Source organism: Erpetoichthys calabaricus, chromosome 16 (genome assembly GCF_900747795.2).
Source record: "Erpetoichthys calabaricus chromosome 16, fErpCal1.3, whole genome shotgun sequence".
NCBI classification, from domain to species: domain Eukaryota; kingdom Metazoa; phylum Chordata; class Cladistia; order Polypteriformes; family Polypteridae; genus Erpetoichthys; species Erpetoichthys calabaricus.
In genome coordinates, this window is record NC_041409.2 from 2,704,686 (window position 1) to 2,729,544 (window position 24,859).

General features: G+C 42.4%; 1 protein-coding gene across 1 annotated transcript in view; it reads left to right on the forward strand.

Annotated features, from left to right (window-relative positions):
* Positions 1–24,859, forward strand: part of rab15 (RAB15, member RAS oncogene family) — a 76,420-nt gene that overhangs the window by 32,667 nt on the left and 18,894 nt on the right. The window contains exons 2-5 of the mRNA XM_028821884.2: positions 9,356–9,416; positions 14,664–14,724; positions 17,753–17,830; positions 21,674–21,763. Coding sequence (XP_028677717.1) covers positions 9,356–9,416; positions 14,664–14,724; positions 17,753–17,830; positions 21,674–21,763 — 290 coding nt within the window. The remainder of the gene's footprint in view (positions 1–9,355; positions 9,417–14,663; positions 14,725–17,752; positions 17,831–21,673; positions 21,764–24,859) is intronic.

Below are 24,859 nucleotides of genomic sequence, written 5' to 3' on the forward strand. Positions count from 1 at the left end.
TTGGATAAGCATCAAATTGGGAGACTTGATTAAGTCGACGGAAGTCATTGAAAAACCTCCAGCTCCCTTCATGCTTATTGACCAAGACAATGAGACTGGACCAGGGACTATGACTTTCCTTTATTACAGTACTCGCAGTAATTGTCAGAGCAGACTTAAACATTAAATGAATCCCAATTGACTGTCCATTGTCTTTTGAGTGCCTGGCTCTTAAACTAATAACAAAATCAGGTCCTGTCTCACTCATTGTTCTTTATCATCCCCCAAAATACAATGCATCCTTCTTATCCGATCTGATTGAACTTTTGACCCACCTAAGCTCTTACTCTCAGAGAATTATCCTTCTTGGTGATTTCAACATCCATATTGACACCCCTACATTCTAAACTGAGAAATGAATTCCTGTCCTTACTGGACTGTTTTGACTTGACACAACATGTTGATTTTCCACCCACTCTGATGGTCATATACTGGACCTGATCTGCACTTCTGGACTATCTGTTGCCAACATTTACAGCACTGATTTGGGACTCTGACCATAAAGCAGTATTTTACACTGTTTCACTGCCTTTCCCTCCTCTTACCTGTAAACAACAAATTTCTTACAGAAACCTTAAAAATATCTGTCCCTCTATCCTTTCTGGATCCATTTCTGATCTTTTACTGTCTTCACCTATTCCACCAACACTAGATAGTTTTGTTGACCACTATAACACAGCCCTTCACTCAGCATTAGATAAAACAGCTCCTTTAAAACATAAGGAGGTTTCCTTTAAACGTTCAGCTCCTTGGTATAACTCAGAATTGCGATCTATGAAAGCAGCTGGCCGACGCCTTGAGAGAATGTCACGTAAGACTGGCCTCACCGTGCACATCCAGGCTTTCTCTGACCACCAAAGAGCTTACAGAGAAGCACTAACTTCTGCCAAGAACACCCATTACGGCAGAATAATAGAAAGTGGTCATGATAACCCAAGGGTTTTGTTTTCTGTAGTTAATAAACTACTCAAACCCGCATCTGGCCCAACTACCTTTTCTACTGAAGTATGTGAGGAATTCCTCCACTTTTTCCGTAACAATTTAAAGATCTAAATAATTCAACTAACATAAATACATCATCTGTTAATATCTCTCCCTGTTTTCCCACTCCATCCAGCTCCTTCTCTAAGTTCTCACCAGTCACACCTGCGTTTGTTAATAACCTTTATAAGATGAGGCCGACTACTTGTGTACTGGACCCCATCCCCAGCACACTACTTAAATCCTGCCTTCATGCCATAATCCCGACTGTTACAACAATAATAAACTCATCCCCTGACACTGACTCTGTGCCGCTCACTTTTAAAATTGCTTCTGTAACTCCAATGTTAAAAAAAGTCTGGTCTTGATGCTGACAATCTTAACAATTTCCGGCCTATTTCCCACTTACCTTTCCTGTCAAAAGTCACCAATTAGCTAACCTCTAATAATTTGATGGAACCCTTTCAGTCTGGTTTCAGGGCGCGGCACAGCTGTGAAACTGCTCTGATACGGGTAACCAATGATTTGCTTATGGCAGCAGACTCTGGACAAACCAGCATATTAATTCTGTTAGACCTCAGTGCAGCATTTGACACTCAGGTCAGACATGATATTCTACTGTCCAGAATGGAGAACATGCTGGGTATCTCTGGCACTGCCCTCCAGTGGTTCAAGTCCTATCTGACTGATAGGCAGAGTTTGTTATTCTTGGCAAGAGCAGATCCAGCTCAGTGCCAGTCACACAAGGAGTCCCTCAAGGCTCTGTCCTCGGTCCTCTTCTCTTCTGTATTTATATGCTTCCCCTTGGCCATATTATCCGTAGTTATGGACTGGGTTATCATTTTTATGCAGATGACGCTCAACTCTACTTCAATGTTAAAAGTGGAACTTCATCAGAGCTTTCTCAGCTCACAACCTGCCTTAGTGAAATTAAAACCTGGACGGAGCAGAACTCTTTAAAATTAAATTGCAATAAAACTGAACTCCTGCAAATTGGGACTAAAATGCAACTTAATAAAATGAGCTCCTTCCCAGTCTATCTTGGCGGTGATCTCATCAGACCTGCCTCTACTATAAAAAGTCTTGGTGTCATTTTTGATTCCTCCCTCTCTTATTCCGCCCACATAAATCACATTAAGAAACTTTCTTACTTTCATCTCCGTAACATATCCCGTGTCCGCTCCTTCCTCTCCTTCTCTAATGCTGAGAAACTTGTCCATGCTTTTATCACATCCCGCATCGATTATTGTAATTCCCTACTGGCAGGTGTCCCTTCTAATCTTATATCACACCTCCAGTTGATTCAAAACTCAGCTGCAAGAGTCCTTACTCGAACCAGCAGCAGCGAGCACATCACACCCATCCTGCTCCGTCTTCACTGGCTCCCTGTGTCTTACAGAATCGAATATAAAATCCTACTAATAACCTACAAAGCTTTAAATAACCTCACGCCAAACTACATCAGTAACCTTCTCCATCACTATGTGCCTGCGCGCCCACTAAGGTCCTCTGATTCTGGCAATCTTGTTGTACCCCACACTAATCTACACTCCATGGGTGACAGGGCCTTCAGCTGTATAGCGCCCAGACTCTGGAATGACCTACCGAAATTAATCGGGTCAGCTGACTGCATGAATTCTTTTAAAATACAACTCAAGACTCATCTGTTCAGTTTGTCTTTTAGCTCTACTTGACTTTATTACCCTTCTCTCAGTTTACTTCTCTGTCAAGATGTTCATGTAACCTGTGTGTGTGTGCGAGACCATCAATTATGGTGTCTGTTTTTATTTTCAGAATTCACTGTCTTAATCTTCTTTATTTATTTATCTGGTTTGTACAATGCTATATACTGTATACCCTGCCGTTCCTTATTATATTCTGTAAGTGCCTTGAGCATGGGAAAGGCGCTATATAAATAAAATGTATTATTATTATTATTATTTATTATTACTCCTAGTTCCAGCATGTGCTTGATCTCGAGCTCCACTTCAGCTCTTTTTGCCTCGGGAAGGTGATACAGACGTTCTCTGACTATAACCCCGGGTTCTGTCACAATGTCGTGCTCAACCAGAGAGGTCCTTCCGGGGTTTTCACTCACTACCTCCAGGATGGACAGGATAACTGTTTCCAGCTCCCATCACTGTCTGGGACTTAAATCCGCACAGAAGTTAAGGCTACTCACATGAGCAAAGAGTGAGCGGGGCTTACCAGAGGAGGGATCGGGATCCCTATCCTTCCACGGTTTCAGCAGATTTACATGATAAACCCGCTCCCAAATAGTCAACGAGTCCTTTCCTCTCCTTAACTTCATATGGACCGTGCCAATGGGCTAGTAACTTAGAGTGGGAGGTAGGTACTAGGACCATGACCCGATCTCACGGGCAGAAATCCCAGAGAGACGTGCCTCGGTCGTAATATCGGACATGTGCTGCTTGAGCCTCTTCCATTTGACTTTTATGGAGGGGACGAATTTTACCAAATCTATTGCATAATTGCACAATATACTCCAATTTATTTGTAGAGGGCAGGGCCTCTTCTTTCTATCCTTCTTTTAAAATGTCTAATATGCCCCAGGGTTGTCGACCATACAATAATTCAAAAGGGGAGAACCCCGTAGAGGCTTGTGGGACTTCCCGACGGGCAAAAAGGACAAGGGGGAGGAGCTGATCCCAATTCCTTCCATCCTCGTTGACCACTTTACAAAGCATTTGTTTGAGAGTCTGATTAAATCTCTCTATCAGACCATCGGTTTGAGGATGATACACCACGGTCTTTAGATGCTTTATTTTAAGTAACTTGGCAGTCTCCTTGAATGTCTCCGAGGTAAAATGTGTCCCTTGGTCCATCAGGACTTCCTTAGGGATGCCAAATCGCACAAAGACCCCTACCAATTCCTGTGCAATGGCTTTAGAAGTAGCTAAGCACAGTCCACTAGAACTAAATTGTACTTGTGTCCTTGGGCTGAGAGTTCTAGGGGTCCGACTAAATCGACCCCAATTCTGTGAAATGGGACATCAGTTAGGGGAATAGGAACGAGAGGAGCACAGTCCTTTCTAGGAATTTGTCGCAATTGACACTCCGGACAGGAAGTGCAAAAGCAACGAACCTCCTCATTGATTCCCAGCTAATAAAAGCGGAGCTTGATCAGCTCCAGGGTTTTCTCGGTGCCCTAATAGCCACCTAGGAGGTGGGTGTGTGCTAACTCGCAGTCCTGCCGCGTGATTAGCAAGTAGCCTTCGCTCCTGTCCGTCATGCTCTGCTACGTGATACAGAAGGTCATTTTCCAAAACAAAGTGAAGACCCTGTTGCATCGACGGGTGAGTGCGCTGGCCATTGATCAGGACTACTGCATTTCTGGCAAACTGAAGGGAATCGTCATTCTACTGCTCCCTTTTAAAAGAAGCTGGTGTCTCCCTAAATTGAATCTGCAAAAGGGGCGTGGTTTCCTCCCGTTCTGTCTCTGCGCTGGTGGATGACGTATCGGCACGCAGTGGTCCGGGAGTTTCCACGTCACTCAGGGAGGCCGCTCGTCTCTTTCCACTTGCTGGTTACATGGCATGGAGGCAGCTTGAGATGGAGTTAAAATTAGTTAAAACCAGTAGTGGTATGTGTCTCACCGCTTTTAATTTTAGACCAGTCCTGCCCCAGTATCACCGGATGTGGTGGATTTGGGAGGACCGCCACGGTTAATTTCTGTACCGATCCTCCGCAACTGATGACAATGGTGGCGGACCTATAGCAGCGGATTTCTCCGTGGACACAGGTTATACCGGTCTTAATATTTAACCACTGTCGCGGCAGTACAAACTGGCGGGCAAGAATGGTAATGTTGCTACCAGAACTGAATAAGGCTGTGGTCTTGTACCCGTTTACGATCACCACACCTGTGTCTGGGACCACCAAGGGGTTAGTCAGAGCACACCAACCCCTCGTCCCCCTCCACCTGCATTCCTCCTCGTTCCCAAGCGGTTTGTGTGCCCGCAACTCCAGGGATGTCGGCACAAGCTCCGGGTTGTTGGAGGAGGTCTAGGTTTTGGGACATACTCTGGCTGATCTCGACTCAGGGACGGTTCTGCTCTCTCAGATTGTGAGGCTGTCCTATGTGTCTCTAGGAGCTCTATGAGCTCTGTCATGTTCGTAAACTCTATACCCCAGACCAGCTGGGTGAAACCATGGGGCAGAGCTTTTAGGAGCAGGTAGCAGGCCAACTGCTCTATTACTTGGTAGGGTTTGTTCTCATGTGGCTGTAACCATTGCCCTACCATTACCCATAAGGACCAGGCTTGTTTGTGGGTCAGCCGCTCTGGGTCGAACCTCCACTTTCAAACTTTAGACACCTGCCAGTCTGGGGCACCCCTAGGTGGAAATCGGGGCTCTGTTTTCACAGGGAGGCAGGCACTCTCACCTGAGAGAGCATAATAAGGCCCTTTTGCCACCCCCGTCCAGAGCAGCTCAATTCTGTGAGCCCCTCCCGCACTCTCTCTGACCTGCCTAGATTGCCCAGCTAAAGTGAGCCGGGAGCAGAGCCCATACCGGGTGTCTCCGAACCACGGGACACCCTCCCAGCCTGAAAATTCGGCCAGGGTACACTCCCACCTGGGTATGTTGGGGGTCCTGTCCCCTTCTCTTTTAGGACCTTTCCATCCTGCCAACTACGCCACTGTCACAAACTTGACCACAAGTCATAGCAAGGTTTGGGGCAGCCACCCATATAATTAGTTTCCTAGCTGCAAAATTGTAAAAATGTTACACAGCACTGATGTGCAGAAAACCGAGTCCAAAACAGAACTGAGGGAATAGGGAAAAGGTGGAGGCTTTTAAAGGGGGGAGACAGGAAGTGAGGTCAAAGGGATCGGGCTCATAAGGGTCTTCAGCCATAGGCTTGAGCCCGGATGTGACATCACAGGGGCCAGAGCCGGCAAGGTCTTCTTCCATAGGCTCGGACCCGGAAGTGACGTCAAGAGGGCCAGGTGAAATCTCATGTGAATGGTCTGCAGGAAAAGAAGAAAAAGAGTCCGTGCACTCTGCCACATCGTGGTCTGATTCGGAATTGCCCTTACTGAAGCCCTTTAGCTGCCTCCCATGTGCACTTATGTGACACCTAATAATCTTGGAACAGGACTTTAGAATACATGTGTCACCACCAATGTCATATCTGTATCCAACCATCTTCTAAACCCGCTTATCCGGAGCAAGGTTGCAGAAAAGCTGTTGTCGATCCCAGTATGCCTTGGGCACAAGGCAGGAACAGCCCCTGGACAGGCAAATATAGGCCTCTACTGTAATATATCATGGAATGACCAGGGATAGGCTAGCTAACCAGATGGCCAGTGACCAAAGATTTGTTCTGCTTTCTTCTCTCGTGACCAGAAACCAATGTTTGTCATCTAGTGTCCCGTGGCACTGTGGTGTGCTGTGAAAGCCAGCCAGGTATGCCGTGGAAATAATAGTGTAGTGCATGTAGGGACAGGCTCGTCATGTAGTTGAGATCTGTCAGAGGAGGACAGAACTACCTACAGAAACTGGCATAAATGGAGCTCTGTAATGTTTGACACCACACTTAGAGCATTTCATACGTCTCTTCTGGCTGCTAGAGTCCGTCTGCCTGGGTGTGTTTGGTCGACCAGTGAGTCTCGCTGGGTAGGTGGATAGTGGGGCATACAAATTGACTCTGAGGCAGAGAGGGGCAGGCAAAGGGACGAAGCAACTGGGAGATACCACCAAAGTGCTCACTATGTTCCGTGATCTCGGATCTGCTTTTTTATAAGCTTCTCTGGCAGTCCCATCCCTTCAGATAAGTGTGCATGTGTATGAGACATCACGTGTTTGGGGTTAGTGGGACAGCAGTTGTTGGTTACACCACAGATAAATGGTTGGGAAACCTGCCATAAACATTGGTGGTCTATTTTCTTTGGAATCTGTGTAGAATTTTTTTTTTCATTTCTTGTTGCCTGCAGGATATTACTTAATGTTTTTATTTTTTGTATCTAGAACTTTTAATAACCCCATTTAAGATGTCTCTAATTATATAGTACTAGATGTCCCCCACGGCTCTGCCCACGTAGTAGTGAAACAGGACAGACTTTAAAAATCAGAAAACAAACAGGTATCGCTAGCCAAGTAGAGGCAAGGTCCTCTCCAAAACACAGAGGTAGACCAACTCGAACAGAGGCTGGTGCGTGAGTGAGGAGGACCCTGCCCGGCTCCCACTCCTGACATTGCGCTTCCCCCTCCCCTCAGCCCGAAGCCTCCATCTCGGATTAGCAAAAATATATCACTCCTACAAGCAAACTATGATACTTAGCGTGATGAAAGAATTCACAAAATCAACCGAAATGTTCAAGCAAATTATAGAAAAGACCCGATCTAAATCTGTAAAGTAGTTCTCTTGTTAAAATCAGACAGACAGATATATATATATATTTATTGTCACACGTGTGTTTAGGAGGCAACTAAAGGGCTCGAATACATGTAATTCCACACTGGACCAGGGGGTGGCGAAGTGCACTAATTCTCCCTCTCGATCTCTTACAGACCATTCTAGGGAAATCCTTTCCGGCTCTGGGGCAGCCAACGACGTCACTTCCGGTTCCGGTCCTGATGACACCACTTCCCGTAATGGCCTTTAAAGCTGCCATCTTGTTAATATTGAGTTAGTTCTGTTTTGGACTGAATAGTGTGAACATGGATCTGATTATTAAGAAGTTTTGCAGCCGGGAACAATTATATGGGTGGCTGCCCCAAACCTTCGCAATGTCTTGTGATCTTTATTGTTACAATATATATATAATGCAGAGAGAGAGAGAGATGCATGTGTATAATAAAGTATCTATCTATCTATCTATCTATCTATCTATCTATCTATCTATCTATCTATCTATCTGTCTATCTATCTATCTATCTATCTATCTATCTATCTATCTATCTATCTATCTGTCTGTCTGTCTGTCTGTCTGTCTGTCTGTCTGTCTGTCTGTCTGTCTGTCTGTCTGTCTGTCTGTCTGTCATGCATGAGGGTTTCCTTCCTGGCTCACCTAAGATATATAATACCACCTCAGGAAGAAAGGGGGTGCTGTCGAACAGTCTTGTCTTCTCTTTTCCTCATTCAGAGAAAAGAAAATGCCCCTTGAGGACAACAGGGCCTGAAAAGCCCTGTCCCTTCCGGTTCAACCAGTTTTAAAAGAGAGATGTCTCAATTTAACCTGAGAGTCCATCTGTTAAGAACTACTCCAGAAATGCTGCTAGAGGATGATAAGGGGCCATTGTCTGCTTTTGTTTGCTGAGTGCCATTGTGTGCCTGTTAAGGTCATTTTTTTCTTGTCTGATATTGGATGGGGTTTGCCCAGTTGGCTCCCCAACTATTTTGGGACTCGCTCTGCATTCTCTCACTTTTATTTTTCTATTTGTTTCATGTGGATGATACTTAGTAAGATAAAGAGTTTATCCATGGCCATGCTATTTGCATATGGTCGGCTCTCATTAATAAAATGTCCAGTATGCACCTTTACTGACCTGCAGGAGGATGTTGCTGTACACAGGAACTTGAAATGTGCTGAACATGGACCTTTGGGAAATGGCATGGGCTGTAAGCAACAATAGTCGCTTTGAGGGCAACTCAAATGCATGTGGTCAGGGAGAGCTGTCAGTTTTTAAGACAATATCTGATTGGCTGGTGTGTGTCTTTGTGTCGGTGGAGTTGAACGGTCTTCATAACAGACATGTGCAAGTAGCACAATACTTTGAGCAGGAGAAGAGAGAGAGGTTAAGAGCAGGCACCCACCGCATGACAAATCACCTCAGGATCCCAGATTAGGACCCAAGTGCAGCAATGCGATGGGTGACACCTCAGCACCACACTAGTTAAGATGGAATGGAACAGTGTGAGGTTTTTTATGGAGTGCCAGTTCTGCCTCCACCTTTGAGCAAGTCCAGGACTAAATGTACAATAAAGGCTGCTGTGAAATTCTCCTCATTGCAGGTCTACAGAAAGGCTCGCTTTGTGGTCAAGACAGGACAAAATTACAATAATGACTTCCTGGGGCAGGATCCTCCTCACCCCTCACTGTTTCAAATTACATTAAGAAGTTCTTCCATAAAGAGGTGTTAATCCAGCTCCCCCCGGTGACATTTATTTAAAGCATTTATGACTAACTGCTCATCGTGTCTGTAATCCTTTGGTATCGCTACCACCCCATCCAAATATTTCTCAGGTTGCTGGAAAGAAGTTCACACGTATGGCATATTTTTGTTAAGAAGCCAGCAGCAGAAAGCATGCAAACCTGTTCATGCTGCCGAGAGCTCAGCTGAAACTGTGTGCTGTCTTGTTTTGTTTAAGGTGTGGACTTCAAAATGAAGACCCTAGAAGTGGATGGGATCAAAGTAAGAATTCAGATCTGGTAAGTAAGCCCTGAGGTATGGTGCCAGCTTCTGTGCAGGTGTGCACTAAGTTTTTAAGTATGGCTAGAAGCTGTGGTTCTTAACTTTGGTGATAGTCAAGCTGACACAGAGAAACCCAAAAGAAGAAAGAGGCCCCCAGGGTGTCCGGAGGAGCTTTACTCTTGACTTACTCAAACACACATACTTTAGCTTCATTGTTAACTGTAATGTAGTTGAGTGTGCACAAACCTGTCTTGAACACCACAGAGTCCCTTATAATGTAAAAATGGACTCCTGGGTTGGTAAACAAGTATATGAAAGACAGATTCCTGGCACGCAGAAAGAATGGCCAAGAAATAAGAGTGGAGGTGGTATGGGAGGAATTTGTGAAAGATAAGCTGAGGCTTTTTCAAACTTGACATTTTGCCAGTCTTCATTAACCCACCCAGATTCCTGCATTTGCAAAGGATTCTGGTTATGAGATGTTGGCAAGGGCTTCCACTTTTAGTACATATCCAGATCCACCCGTGGAAGCAGCGGTATCATCTTTGTGCAGAATGTTACCCAGTTGTAACACCATGGCAGTGGCAAGTAAATATGGAATATAAAAGTTATTATATTCTTGTATTAGCATAAGTAGATATGAAAACTTACAAGTATTAAACTTAGTGTAAGCATTAACACAAATTAGGTATGCCAAGCAAATAGTTAAATAAAGGCACATGCCATCTTTTTTTCTTTAATTAAAGCTTAGCTGAAAGCACCAATATCTTATTAGCCCGGAGAACAGAGAAGGATAGATAGAGACAGCCCGGGAGCACCTGCAAGTTGAAGGCTGGCCAGAAAATAAGCGAAGCAAAAGGTGAAGATGAATAGCAAAACACGGAGAATATTGGCGGTTTCCATATAAACTTGAAAGAGGCCAGCTACAGAAGGGAGTCAGAATAAGCAGAGAATGAGCTGTCTTGAGCGAGGTCAGGATGATAAGAAATGATTATATATAAACTGAAACTTTTGGCTTGTCCAGGGCTCAACTCGGTTTGGCTTAATTGGGTTGAGTCTGTGTTACTGTTTAACGCAATAATGCTAATTACTCTGCCTATCCTCTGACTCCTAGAGCCTTCTTTCAAGGTGAGAACCTCTGGTGCGTTTTCTGCCCCGACATAAATCAAACTTAATTTTTCTGTTAGGTGATTTTGGAGGACCAAGGCCAGTACAGATAGTCCAGAAGTTAGTGAGTCATCAAATGATTGTTTTGGTCTAATCCTGAATTTAATTCTGTGATGAGAGCGGTTTGTGGCATTGTATGTTTTGAATAAATAATCACGAGCCTCTGAGCGTGCAAGCTCCAAATGGGCACGGGTGCACAGACCGCTCTGAGGTTGATTGGGGTGCTTGGCTGATCGCATATTCACGTGCAAATGCTGCGAGCATGTCAGTCAAGGGGACAGCACCTGCACCTAATTGGCAGTATAATGGGAGCCTGCACATTACAGAGGAAATGGATGAAAGAAGAACAAAGACAAAGGAATGGCGGTTAACGAAAAAATACAAAGAGGAAGGATCAAGGAGGCACCCATGTGATGGAATGGAAGCAGGCATTCAGGAAGATGATCCCTATAGTAGCGCACAGGGGGTGCTCTTGCTGTTCCAGCGTGACTCCTGCGTAAGGCCAAGCAGCAAGGCTTGGTGTTGGCACCCTGACAGACATTGTGAAAATGGAAATAATAATTAAAAAAAAAAAAAAAAAAAAAAGGAGTGAGGTCGTTTTCAGAAAGTCAAAAGAAACCAGTCATCAACACTCTAAACTCCATGTCATATTATGTGACTTTTCCAGACATGTTCTCCATAATCATAGCCTTCGATGACATAATGTTAGTGAGTCAGAGGCACCCTGCGGCTCGTACCGGTGAAGCCAGTCCCATAATGTGACTTGCCCAATTAGACTCACTCTGACAGAATCTTGTGTTTCGTAGTAAGGGGTGGACCTGTGCGCACAAACAATGAATGCTCATCAGGAAGTACAATGCATATGATGTAGTTACAAGGAATAGGAAAGCGAGGGTTTTAAACTTTGTAAACAACTGTGTGATGTATCACATTTTATGTGCCATGTCAGAATGGAAGCAAAAAAGGGCAGGGATTGCAGCTAACCTCACTGTACTTGTTAACCATTCATACAGCATCGGCACTGTCAGGCAGCACGTTATTGGTTTTTCAAAAAAGGGCAAGCACAACTGTGCTGGAAGGTCGGCATGCGATCACTAAATGTGACCGGCGACAAGATCAGCAACTGCAGTCTGACATTCCTAATAAGTAGAAGTCGTATAAAGAAACATCAGCTTAACCTGAACTTGTTGTTGAAAGATATATAGACGAATTCCTGACTAACAAAAAGATTCGCTAGCTATACCATGAAATATCCACAAACTTGGACAACCATGAAGCTTTCAACGCCACACTTTATACCATCTCTGGTGATGTCGCATGTCATAATTTCTGTCTGTCATGCAGTAGGAATTGGGACGTTGCTAACAATTATTTACAATGAATACTGGTGTAGAATTGGGCAGCATTCTCCCCCAACATAAGGCTGACTTTCTTTTCTTTTTTCGTTAATATTTATGCATTGAACTGAAACGTTTATAACCAAGCATTGGGATGCACAGCGTCCTGATATTCACAGAGCTGGTCAATCCAGACAGCCACCTTGGGCACCATCATTTGAGGGACGCGCACTCCACCCACTGAGGGGGTGGGATTATAGAAGTATGATGATAATGTCCTACAGTATGTACACATGTACACTGAGGGTGTGCTTCACACTCCAACAAGTCATTGAAATCTAATAATACCAACTACCCACTATGGACAACAAGGGAAACGTCCGTCAACCTTGTCTAGGCCTCCAAATGGGATTCAACTGGTACAGCGTTTACATTACAATATATAAAACACAGTACAGTTAAAAATACAATCAACATTCCTAAGAGAGAATTAAAAATCTATGTAATTATAAAATACACACTTAACTAATTTACTCTATTCTTCTCTTTTCTTCTTCTTCTTCTTCTAGGCATTGTCCCACCTAGGTGCTTTCTCCACTATTTGGATTTTGGAATGCTGCTTCACACAATCATACGAGCATAGGCTGATGATTTTCATATCCATGTTGGATGTGTCTTGTTACCATTGTTTTGGTCTTCTTACGCGGGGACATTTGCCATCGAATTCAAAGTGGTAGGTGATGCTAGCTACGGTGTTTGGGTACTGCCAGGACGACATGGCAGTACCACTGCAGACGTCTTTCCCGCATTTTCTCGTTGATAGGTGCAGTCCCCATCTGCCACCTGATCATGCTGTTCCATGTATGGTCGTGGAAGGAGAGGCCTAGTGACCAGGGGGCCGTAGACCTCTCCATTGTATGAAAGCAATGCTCTGCAGATTTGGTGTTTGGCCAGCATTCACTTCTCTTATCATTCCCTTGATTTCTGGATGTTGCTGAAGATGGGTAGCCAGTGGTTCAACAGCTATTGCAGAATGCTTTGGCAATGGTAGACAGCCCTATCTACTTCCATGCTCTAGTGTAAATGAGTCAGAACTGACATTGTTTATACTGAACAGAGACATTTGGGACAAAGTAAAGTAACTTCATTAAAGTGCAAATTTAGGGTTCAGAACCAAAAATGTGCAGAAAACTCAGGAGATATTTCCATTTCTCTCTGTTCATTGCTTTTTCTGCACCAAGAGATACTAAGGCCTCTGGAAACTGAGGTGCCGAGGTGGTAGCTAGAACTTCAAACACTAATCTGAGGTTATACAGGTATTGATGCCAGTTTGATCCTGTGATAATATTCAAACGCAGCACATTCTTTATTTTGTTGGTCTGAGACTTTCATAGATACTGTGATTTCTATGATTCAATAACAGAGTTAGTTTTGTAATGTGCACATTTTTTATTCTGCTTTGAACAGAGAGAAATTGGTGTCTGGCAAAGCGTATGAGGTAGGATATGCCCTCCTATTGCTTCTTCAAGCATACCTACCATTAACTGTTAATGTGTTGCCTATTTAAGTAAAGTCGATGTCAAATTACGTGACTTTTTTTGTTATGGGGGTGTGTCAGTTTTTTCAGATGGCTGTCGCTGATCTTGTCACTCTACCATGTCACATTACACGACTGGTACTCACAGCGCCAATCTTCCAGCGCAGTTGTGCTCGTCCCTTTTTCTGACAGCCAATATCGCATTGCCTGATGGAGCAGCGCTTTATGAAGGGTTAACAGCTGCATTGAGTTCAGAAGCAAACTCTTATTATTTATGTCTTTTTTTCCATTCTGTTATAAAACATAAAACATGAGAGGTTCAAAACATGCGTGTTCCTTATTCCTCATTGTTACTCATGATTAGGTTCTTGCAATGTGATTTTTGTAAATCTTTACCGCTCCGCAGCCAGTCTGAGAGCTGTCGTTCATACCGTGTCGCAAGTTTTTAGGGGCGTGGCCTCAAGGGTAGTTGGGGCGTTGCAGGTGCACCTGTCGTTATCCGTTAGTGCGTCAGGATAAAGGGTTTATCTGGGTGCTCCTTCCATTATCCAATCTGCGGATACAACCTCAAAGAATTCTTTGCTTTTGTACTCCTTGTGAGTTTCATTCTGTTTGATGTCTTTGCCTCTTTTCTCGACTTCGAGTCTTGTCTATTGTTTATTTTCCATTTGTTTTGGCTTCATAATTTTATGCGCTTCTCCTGTTTAGCTCAGTAAACATTTGCTTTTCCATTCCTTGACAGGACAGCTTACATTCTATGCATTGTGCTTCCGGATGAGCGTTTATCGCTTTATTGAGTTGCCATCTCCCCTGCCTACACACTTCACCCCTCCAAATAATGAGCAGATGAAAACTGTTTGATTTTTTTTTTTTTTTTTTATCGTCTACAGTCACAGACTAGTTGGTCTCGGTCGTTAGGTGCGATTGGCTTCATGAGAGTGCGCCAACGACTGCCTCCAACTGGTTAAGATTACGTGAATGAAGGCTACGGCTGAAAATCATTGGAAAAGTCGTCTAATGTGGCATGGCGTTTAGGCGGCTCATGAGGCTCAAGTTTTAAAAGATAAAGCCTAAGGAGTTTCATATAATGTTACAGACGGAGATTTCAGAACTGACCAGAGAAAATGTAGTATCTGTAAATCTTTTACCGTGTCTGCCCCATAATGTCTTTTTTAGGATTTGCTTAAATAATGTTTTGCCCTTTCCTTTTATTCACCCCACAGGGATACAGCTGGTCAAGAACGGTATCAGACTATCACAAAGCAGTATTACAGACGAGCACAGGTAAGACAAAGCAGTCCCAAATGTACATGATTTAAAGGGGAGGTTCAACTTTACGGTTCAGTCTCAGTTTGTTCTAAAACTGGCTTTACAGCTTCACATTTACACACCATTGTGTTTTGCTTAAAAGCTCTGCCCTGCTCATATTGAATATTGACAAGTTACCATAGAGTGGCAGTATGTACAGAATCGTTTATGGTTTTTCTATGCTGTATGATGTTCTTTCATCTACAAAATGGCAACAGATTTCGATATTGTGGCTTAATGCTACATATGTCATCAAAATCGACTAACTTCAGTACTATCTAGGATTAATCGTTTTTACACAAATTCCAAGCCCAAGAAATGCTAGGGGTTAACACCAAGGAGGTTAATTAACCAATGGTTTATTCTGTCGCCTTTCCTTATACCTCTGCTCTTGTGCCGTACCCACTATCACCTGATATAAAGATCCTACAAGTTATTTGTAATGTCAGTTAGACTTACTTACCAAGAAGTGTGGGGTAAATTGCATCAATTGCATTATGGAAATTGCCTTTTGATCTTGGTTTGCTCACTCTGGCCAGAATGAAATTGGAAATATCTAATGTGGAGGAAAGAAGGTTCAATAAACAAAAAGTGGTCTGGGTGCCAATATGGCTTTCCCATGTTAGTAACTTTTCTTTTAAGCAAAATATTGCATGATGGAGTGAAAATAACAACAAAGCAGCCACCACGTAGCACTGTGACCTTGATTGTATGGCTTCTGGCAGTGATGCACATTCTCATAAAGAGGTTCCTGCTCTGGATTTTCTCCTGAAGTCACAGATGTCTCCATTCAGGCAGCTGTCCTTTTAAAGTCCTGGGACCATAAGGGGAGGGGTTAGTTGCCCCTCTCTAGGTGTTTTCTCTGGGCTGTGGAGAAAAAAATGTGACAAGGGTATTAGCAACAGCACCCCCTCTTGGCCCTAGGTGGTACTACATACCAGGGAACAGTTTGGATGGCAATCCTCAGAAGCTCATGAGTAACACTAGGTAGCATCTTAACTATACCATCCCATACAGGTGGCATAGGATGACTACGAGATTCTATTTCACGGTGAAAAGCATCCATCGCCAAGTACCCTACAGTTGTTTAAACCTGCAACAGAACTGGGACTGCTTGATTTGTATTTGATGGTCTCTGTAATGTCATCTCCAATTCAGCACCCAACTCCAAGAGGGTGACTCTAAGAAATTCAAATTGGCTTGTCATCCAGTCGTCACCATGAGCCAAAAAATCAGTGCAATCGCTGAAATCTTGCTCCTTGTGTAGCCTGCCATTGGGGGTATCCTCCAAAAGTGCTAACACTACCATTACCAATAATGTCATACAACACACTGCCCACACCTTTTATAGATGTATAATCGACTACACACTAAAAGCAGTTGTCATTATGAATATGCATTAGTTATAGCCGTATATGACGTATCATTGAAATGCGCTGTAAAAACGATTTTTTCTGTTTACTTCATTGTTTCCGCCATCTGGAGTCCCTAAATGCCAACACCAAAAAAACTTGCATAAAACTTGCGGGTGGTCGAAATTTTTCATAGTGTTACAGTAAGTCAGTTTTTATGCCAAGTTTCTGTTTTATAAATCCTGACTTTTGCTTAAGAAATTTTGTATGCATGTTTTCAAGTGTAAGCACATTTTATACTCCAGTATTTCATGGAAATCTTATGCAATGGAAAGAATGCCTAGCACAAGTTAATGAAAGCTTGCTGAAAGTTTACTTACTGTATATAAAGTGGAACTGGTTAGTAGGATTACACATTGTGACCAGGACTGTAGACACAAATGCACTAACACAGTCAAGGATTCAAATCATGTGACTTTTATTATATAATAATACCTTTCACAGGTTATTTCTTCACAGTGCAAAATGACCTCTAGTACATATTCTGTAATCTTCCTCCACACTCCTTCAGACAGACATTCTCTTCTTCTACCCGACTGAGGTCAAGCGGCTTCTTTTATGTTGGACCCAGGAGTACTTTTGGTGCCATAGTACTGGAACCCTGTGAAATGGGGGAACTCTTGTCTAGGCTGTACCCAATGTGCTAGTCATTCAGGACTATGAAGCCCATGGATCTCTGCAGGCATCCATACTGAGACCATGCCAGAGGAGCACTGCCATCTGTCACACTCCTCCAGTCCAATCTTCCACCCCGATTGGAGTAACAATTGAGAACCATCCTGGCCGGTTCATGCCTCCATGTATAGTGTCTACCCATTAAGTCCTCCTTTCTGTACCAGGAATTGCCCCTCATCCCAGTTAAGGGTACAAGTCCATCCTGTAGGGCACTTACAGCATTATTAATAAATGATTATCATTCCATATTGTGTTTTATCATCTGCCCTGTCATTCTGTTTATCAGAATGGTAGACTCTCTGCTTCACTTAAACAACATACCACCTTGTAATGAATCAAAAAAAAAAAGAAAATGTGGCATTCCAAATTAGACCATGCTGGCAAAAGCCCATGTTTATAACCCTTATACCTACAGAACGTGTACTGGACTAGAATAAAAATTAGCCAAAAAAAGCCACATAAATCTAAGGTTCTGTAGAACAAGAATACAGGTATGTCTCGCTATACAGTTTTTGATGCCATGCAGGACATGGAATTGTTTTCCCGCTGGATCATCTATTAGATTTGTTTCACGAGGAAAAGCAGGCGTCTGAATCGATTTGCTTTAGAGTTTGTCTTCCTGATATCAGGCTGACCTTGCATGTGCCTTTCCAGGCATGCTCAGTGGCTTTCACATCCTGGATCCGGGCTGTCAGCAGCACTGGCACGATTGCCATAAATGACCTGCAGCTATAGTGGCGGAGTCTGTACTACGTTTTTTAATTGTCACTCCTTACAAGCCTCATGTGCATCGAGTATTTAAATACCTAGAAGGACTTGACCTCAGTCCCAAAGTGTCAAGGGGAAAAATTGCTGTAAATTATTTCTTCCTTCATGTCTGCCTTTTTCCTTTTATTTGTTTTATTTTTTTTTTTCAGGGAATCTTTTTAGTCTATGACATTACCAGTGAGCGTTCCTTTAAGCATATAATGAAGTGGGCCAGTGATGTAGATGAGGTAAATTCTTTTTACTTGTACACTCGATTTATTTATTTTTTAATGTCCATTGCTCTCAGCTCTGCAATGAATGGGTGCCCAGTAATGCTGGGAGAGGCCGCCGCTTTCTGAGAACCTGAAATCTGATGAACAAATCGATGGTTACTGTTAACCCTGCGATTGTGAATTAGAATTAACAGATTCAGAAAGTGTATGGGGTTATTGTTAGTCATATTAGAACAATCTAGATGAGAACAGGCCATTCAGACCAAAAAAGCTCACCAATCCTGTCCACTTAATTCTTTAAAAAAAAAACCATCAAGTTAAGTCGAGTTTTGAAAGTCCCTAAAGTCTTACGGTTTACCACACTACTTGATCTCTTATTCCATCTGTCTGTGGCTCTCTGTGTAAAGAAAAACTTCCTTATGTTTGTGTGAAATTTACCTTTAACAAGTTTCCAGTCGTGTCCCCACGTTCTTGATGAACCCATTTTAAAATAGAAGTCTCTAGAAAAATCCTAACTGTCATATTCTAAGTCAGTGGATAACTGATGTTATATACTATTTGAAATTGGAAAAAATCAAATTCTCACTTGGAGGATCTGTACAAAACTTTTTCAAAACCTAGCAGGATCTAATCAATGACGTTTTAGAATAAGCATTTAAATTGAGGAAGCAGATTCTCTCCCCTCTTTTTTTATTCTATTTAATAAATGAATAAAAATAATTTATCTATTATTTTTACGAGTTTAAAGTTTTTACTCTGTTGCCCTAGCTCTCTTTCTCATGGGTGGGGGTTGATGTGTTTAACCTAGTTTTGTTAAACTTGACTTGCTTGTATGGAATATTAATTTGATTTTAATAAAATCAATAAAATGCAAAAATAAATAACAGTCTTGACCCACTGGACTAATTCTCTTCATAATTTTAAACACTTCAATCATGTCACCTCTTAATCTTCTTTTGCTTAAAATGAAAAGGCTCAGCTCTTTGAATCTTTCCTCATAATTCATCCCCTGTAGCCCTGGAATCAGCCTTGTCGCTCTTCTCTGGACCTTTTCTCGCCCTGCTATGTCCTTTTTGTAGCCTGGAGTCCAAAACTACACACAGTACACCAGATGAGGCCTCACCAGTGTGTTATAAAGCTTGAGCAGAACCTCCTGTGACTTGTACTCCACATATCAGGGCGCTATATAACCTGACATTCTGCTAGCCTTCTTAATGGCTTCTGAACACTGTCTGGCAGTTGATAGTGTCGAGACCGCTACGACTCCTAAATCTTTCTCATAAGTGGACTCTTGATTTTCAAACCCCACATTGTGTATTGAAACCTACATTTTTACTTCCTATGTGTAATACTTTACATTTACTGACATTAAATTCCATCTGCCACAAATCTACCCAAGTCCTTCTGTAATGATTTAACAGATTCCAAAATTATCTACCAATCCACCTACATTGGTATCATCTGCAAACTTAACCAGCTTGGTACTTATATTCCTGTCTAAATCATTTATACATATTAAAAATAGCAGCGGCCCTAGCACTGACCCCTGTGGAACACCACTCTTAACATCAGCCAACTCTGATGAGGTTCCTCGCACCATCACCCTCTGAGCCAATTCCACACCCATCTACAAACATCACCCTGAACTCCCACCTCTCATGTGGCACCTTATCAAATGCTTTCTAAAGGTCCAGGTAAATAATATTGTGTGTTCCACTCCTGGAGGCTGTTGGCGGCACACTCCCACGAAGCCCATTGCCTAATGTGCCATGCCCACAAATCGTCCCAACAGAAAATTGTGAAAAGGGCTGAAAATTATTTCTGGAAAGTGACCTTTGAAGGGACAGCAAATACCCTGCGGTAATCCCACATGGACACTTTTTGACAAATGCCCTACATTTCCATGGCGTCACAGGTGGGAAATCTTGAACAATTCATCACTTTCAATCCATCATGTGGTAAACTTTTGCCTTCAGCCCAGTGGAGTTTCAGTTTCCCACAATTCTCTGTCCTTTTTTGGTTGTATAACAATATGGACAGAGAATTATCAGAATCTGAAACTCCACTGGTCTGATGGTTAAAGTTTATGATAAAACTGATGCCTTTTCAAGATTGCGTCATTCTTAATGCAACCTGATTTGATTTCAATATTCAGAAAAGCAGGCAGCCAGTTCTCAAGGACTCGGAATGGATACCACCCTTCCACCTTCTTTGGGAAGAATAGAATATGTGAATATTTTTCTCTTCTCCCACAATTTTCTGAATTTCGATAAAATCTTTTTTTTTTTTTTGCACTTGATTTTTTTAAAGGTAGATACGAGGGGGCACCTAATAATTTATGTAAATTGTCAAAATAAACCAATAACTTTGTCATAAAACTTACAATTCCCTTTTGGTCACCTTGAGGTGCCATGTACTTGTCCCAACTTTTCTCCCTTTCCTATAATCCTCTGTTGTTACCATTTCAAGAGCCTCCCTTTTTCTTTGGATTTCCTTCCATGGTAGCAAATCTTCCCATCAGCCAAAGCTTTAATTTTGGCAACATAAATCAGGCGAAGCAACGACCACACTGTTTCTGGGTAAAAATTCTGGGACTCGTAATGTGGCACGCTCAGATGCTTTGTTAATTTGTAAAAATCCAGTTTTGGCCGTGCCACTTGTCCAGATGCTGTTCCCATGGATGCCTCAGCACTTCAGTCTGAGTATTGCATCTCAAGAAGAGTATTCAGAGGGAGACTCAAAAAATTTATAGCAAAGGTTTTGATTGTTTTTTTGTTTTTTTATTTTAACAATTCCAGGAAGTTTTGAGCCCCCTCTCGTATCAATGAAAAATGAGTTGAGCTCCGCGCCAGAGTTTTTTTTTTTTTTTTTTTTTAAACTTCCACCCAAATAAATGGATCGCTGGATGACCATTGGGGTCATGTGCTCCAGACCAACACCTTCCATCTTGTGGGTGGCAGGTAATTCTTGAACTAATGGTGAATTTTAAACCTTAGCAGTGTAATAACAAGAAAAAACAGAGATAAAGGTTTGGGGATCCACCCCACATATTGTAAGGAAAACCAAGCAAATTAGCAAGTAATCACAAAAGACCAAGTCCAAAAGGGGGAGGAAAAGTGCAGGGTTTTTATAGGTGGTGAGCTGGAAGAGGCGGGTCCATGGGAAAGTGCTGGAAGTGAGGTCAGTAGGAGGGTGTGGTCTGGACAGGAAGTTGATACCAGTTTAGATAGATAGATAGATAGCTGGGCTTGCCTTCTGATGATCTGCAGAGGAGGAAAAAAAGAATTTAGTGCACTACATCAACCTCCGAGCTGACATCTTACCCTCCGTTAAGTCCTTTGATTGCCTCCTATGCACATGTGTGTGACAGCAGATATGAATGCTACCTGCTGCGGTGCAAGATACTAGTACCAGCTTCCTTCGATTTCCACAGTGGTGCTGTGCCGTGGAGTGTGCCCCCTTTTACTAGGGTGGTCCTGATTGTTGGATCCTGATGGGTACTCTAATGTAATGCCCTTTTCATTCCAAACTCATTTCCAAATTCTTGAACCTGGCCTTAGCAAGGTTTCTAAATGCCACCTTTTGTTGGTGGTGGGCATTTTCCTGGAACATCTTCAGATTATGGGTGTTCTTGTAAATTGATCCCTTGGTATTTGCAGGAGTGTAGTGTAGCACTTTCTTCCCATGTATCTGTGAACTGGTAAGGGGCAGCAGGCCTAGTGAGTTATCTCACCCTCATCGGACTGTTTTTATCTTAATTTGTCAGTTACACGAGGCCACAGAGAGATGCGAGAAGATCTGAATCGATGACCTGTTTGTGGCATCAGTGTGTCTCATTTTTCTTTTCTGCTTTGCCAGTATGCACCAGAGAAAGTCCAAAAGATTCTGATTGGGAACAAAGCAGATGAAGATATGAGAAGACAAGTGGCAACAGACCAGGGAGTGAAGGTGAAGTATTTTTGAATTTTTCCCTCAGGTTCTGCATGCACCACAGTTGCTTTTGATGTTCAAGGTTTTTGCTGTCCAGCTTTCTCATATAATGGTTGGGTTTCTCAAAGCAAAAATAGTGAAGACGTTTGGCTTTTGAGGTGGAGGTGGGAGGCTGGAGCTTCCTCAACTACACTTGCCTAATGTAGTCAGGTGGTAAGCAGTTCTGTTTTCTGCAATTCCTTCCTTGGGGTGAGAGGTTGATTGTGGTAGTACGGCTCACTTCCTTCATCTCGGGTGTTGGACTTGTGTTGTTTATTATGGTGCCAAATAGTGGCATAGTGTGGCATTTTAGTCAGACATGCAAACAAGAACTGCTGTGTACACTGTAGACGTGACAATGCTATGACCACCACTGCTACTCTTACTATTTGGAAGGACAATTGAAGGAATAAGCGACCTCAGTAAACGAGACTTAGCAGTTGACTTCCCTATTGGTGGAAGGTGGCCCATCCGGCCAATTTCTCTAGAGGTCTTGCCCTGTGAGAGAGACATGAGACACATCCAAACTGCCAGTCTTTTTAACGCACCCATTTCTGCTACATTGCTACGCAACTGGATTTTCCCATATATTCCTCCAGCCATGGTGACACTCCCTTCCATTAAGAGGACTTTAAAAAAAAAAAAAAAAACATGTTTCAGGAGCTTCTGCTAGAAATAGGAGGTTTTGAGGGATGGTCAAGGGCAGCAAAAATGGCATGGAAATGTAAGAAAGAGAACAAAAGAGAGAGAGAAAGGTAACAAGCTGTTGGCAGAGCAGGGTTTATGGATGCCTTCTGAAGTATCCATCAGAAAAGGCAGACGTCCTACAAGTCAGAAGAAGCACGTGGTGCAAGAAACGATACTGGACAACCACATGAAAGGGGCTACGGGGGCTCAGTGCTGTGATGTCGGGATTCGCTGAAGAGCTTGCTCTACCCAAACCTTGGATTGCCGACTGAAATGATCTTTTCAAAATGTTTATTATTACTGTACTCCCACACTGCACTAATTTCTCTCAGTTTAACCTTTCTGTGGTGTTCATTAGAGCACAGAATTTATTTCCCTTTCTCCGCTTAGTAAAATGACCAGTTTATCATCCATTACTTAACAGATTATACAATAAATACTGAGAAAATATTGGCTACTAATATGAGCAGTCTACAAAGTTTTGAGTGCATATATGCACTGAGGTCTTCAATGCAAGGATACCGTGCCAGCCTGGCACCTCTGTTCAACCCCTGCTTTCACACGACGCCACACACCCATCATGAATACTTAATAGCTGTGACCGCAAATCCAAGAGTCTTGTTGTTTTAAGGAAAGTTATTCTGAATATTTTTTCCAATTTAAAACATTAGCTTTAGGTTTCTATACATCTTACAATTAAGCTGTTAAACTATCATTTTGGTTTAGCTGCTCCAAGACAATCACTGCAGCATTTATTTGTTTCAGATAAACTTTGCTGTGCCTGCTGTTTGTGTTGAGGTGTTGATTTGCACAAATGAGATATTGAGCCCCTCCATCCAAAGAACTCAATTGCTCAGGCATAATGCAATGCAGAAATTGAAATTATCAACGTGAAACTTCACAAACTGGTAATCCACCTTAATAAAAGGACAAATGTCTGTGTGTCTGTTTTAGCATCCGTCCAGATGCTATGTCACTGTTATTCCAAAAGGTAGCACATCACATATTTGTTTGGTAATAAAATACATTGCATTTATAAAATACATTGCATTTGTCATTCCAACAGCTGGTGCATCACAAACATTAACACTTTTTACAAACCCAACGCCAAATGGCATATAACGAAGACATATACATTGTGTTTGTGATGCGCCATCTGTTGGAATGACAAACATTAATACTGCTTTTACAAATCCAACGCCAAATGGCATTTAACGGAGACATATGCATTGTGTTTGTCTTTCCAGCAGATGGCACATCAAAAACATTAACATTGCTTTTACAAATATGCGCTGAATGGCATATAACAGAGAGCTATGCATTGCATTTGTCATTCCAGCATTGACCCATAACAGATATTAGGTTTGTGAAAATCTTTCACCTAAACCATTACATATGCCAATACCAAATGGTATATAACCGAGACCTCTGCTTTCCATTTGTCGTTCCAACTGATAGTGCATCACAAGCATTAACACTGCTTTAATGAATCTGATGTCAGATGGCATATAACAGAGACATATGCATTGCATTTGTCATTCCAACAGATGGTGCATCCCAAACATTTGTAGTAATAGAATGCATTGCATTTGCCATTCTAATAGATGGCTCCTCACAAACATTACATTAACATTTACATTTTTGGCTGATACCTTTATCCAAGGCTTACAACCTTCATAATACAATTGGTTACATTTTTTTGGTTTTAATGTTACTTTTTAAAAGCTCCATACCAAATTGCATACAACAGAAACATATGCATTTCATTCATCATTCCAACAGACAGGTCATTGAGCCACCCTCGCCACCCATTTGTGTCCTTCCCTGTTCAGAATATGAAAAAATCAAAACGAGATTAGAAGAAAAAGATTCCAAATCCATTCATAATGCTCACCCTGCTTTTACACAATTTAATGAGAGGTAAGCAGTATTTTAGATGGCATGAACACACCTACTGATAGTGCATGGAATCACACATTGAGGCGGGGTGGGATTGTCTTTTTCAGTGTTGTTTCCAATCGCACGTCGAACCAGTTGAAGAATTTGATTTTTAGTCTTTCAGTCTTGGAGTTACTTCAATAGATTACTCTGGTTTAGCTCCTTAACTCCTCTACTGCAGATAACCAAACTGTTTCAATAATACCCAACTGCAGAGCCGCAGCTCCACACACCACCTGACGTTTCATGGCCGAAGGTAAGGTTACGGGTTGGTGTGGTTAGGGTGTAGCGTAGACGTGCAGTGACGATACTCCCACTGTGAAACTGCTGGTACAGTCCTGTGGTGTGACTCTGCACTTGAATGTTCCGCAATTATTTTTGGGTTTTCAGAAGACAAAGAGCAAGTGCACATAACTGAAAAACAAGGAAACGAGCATTGGGAATGGAACA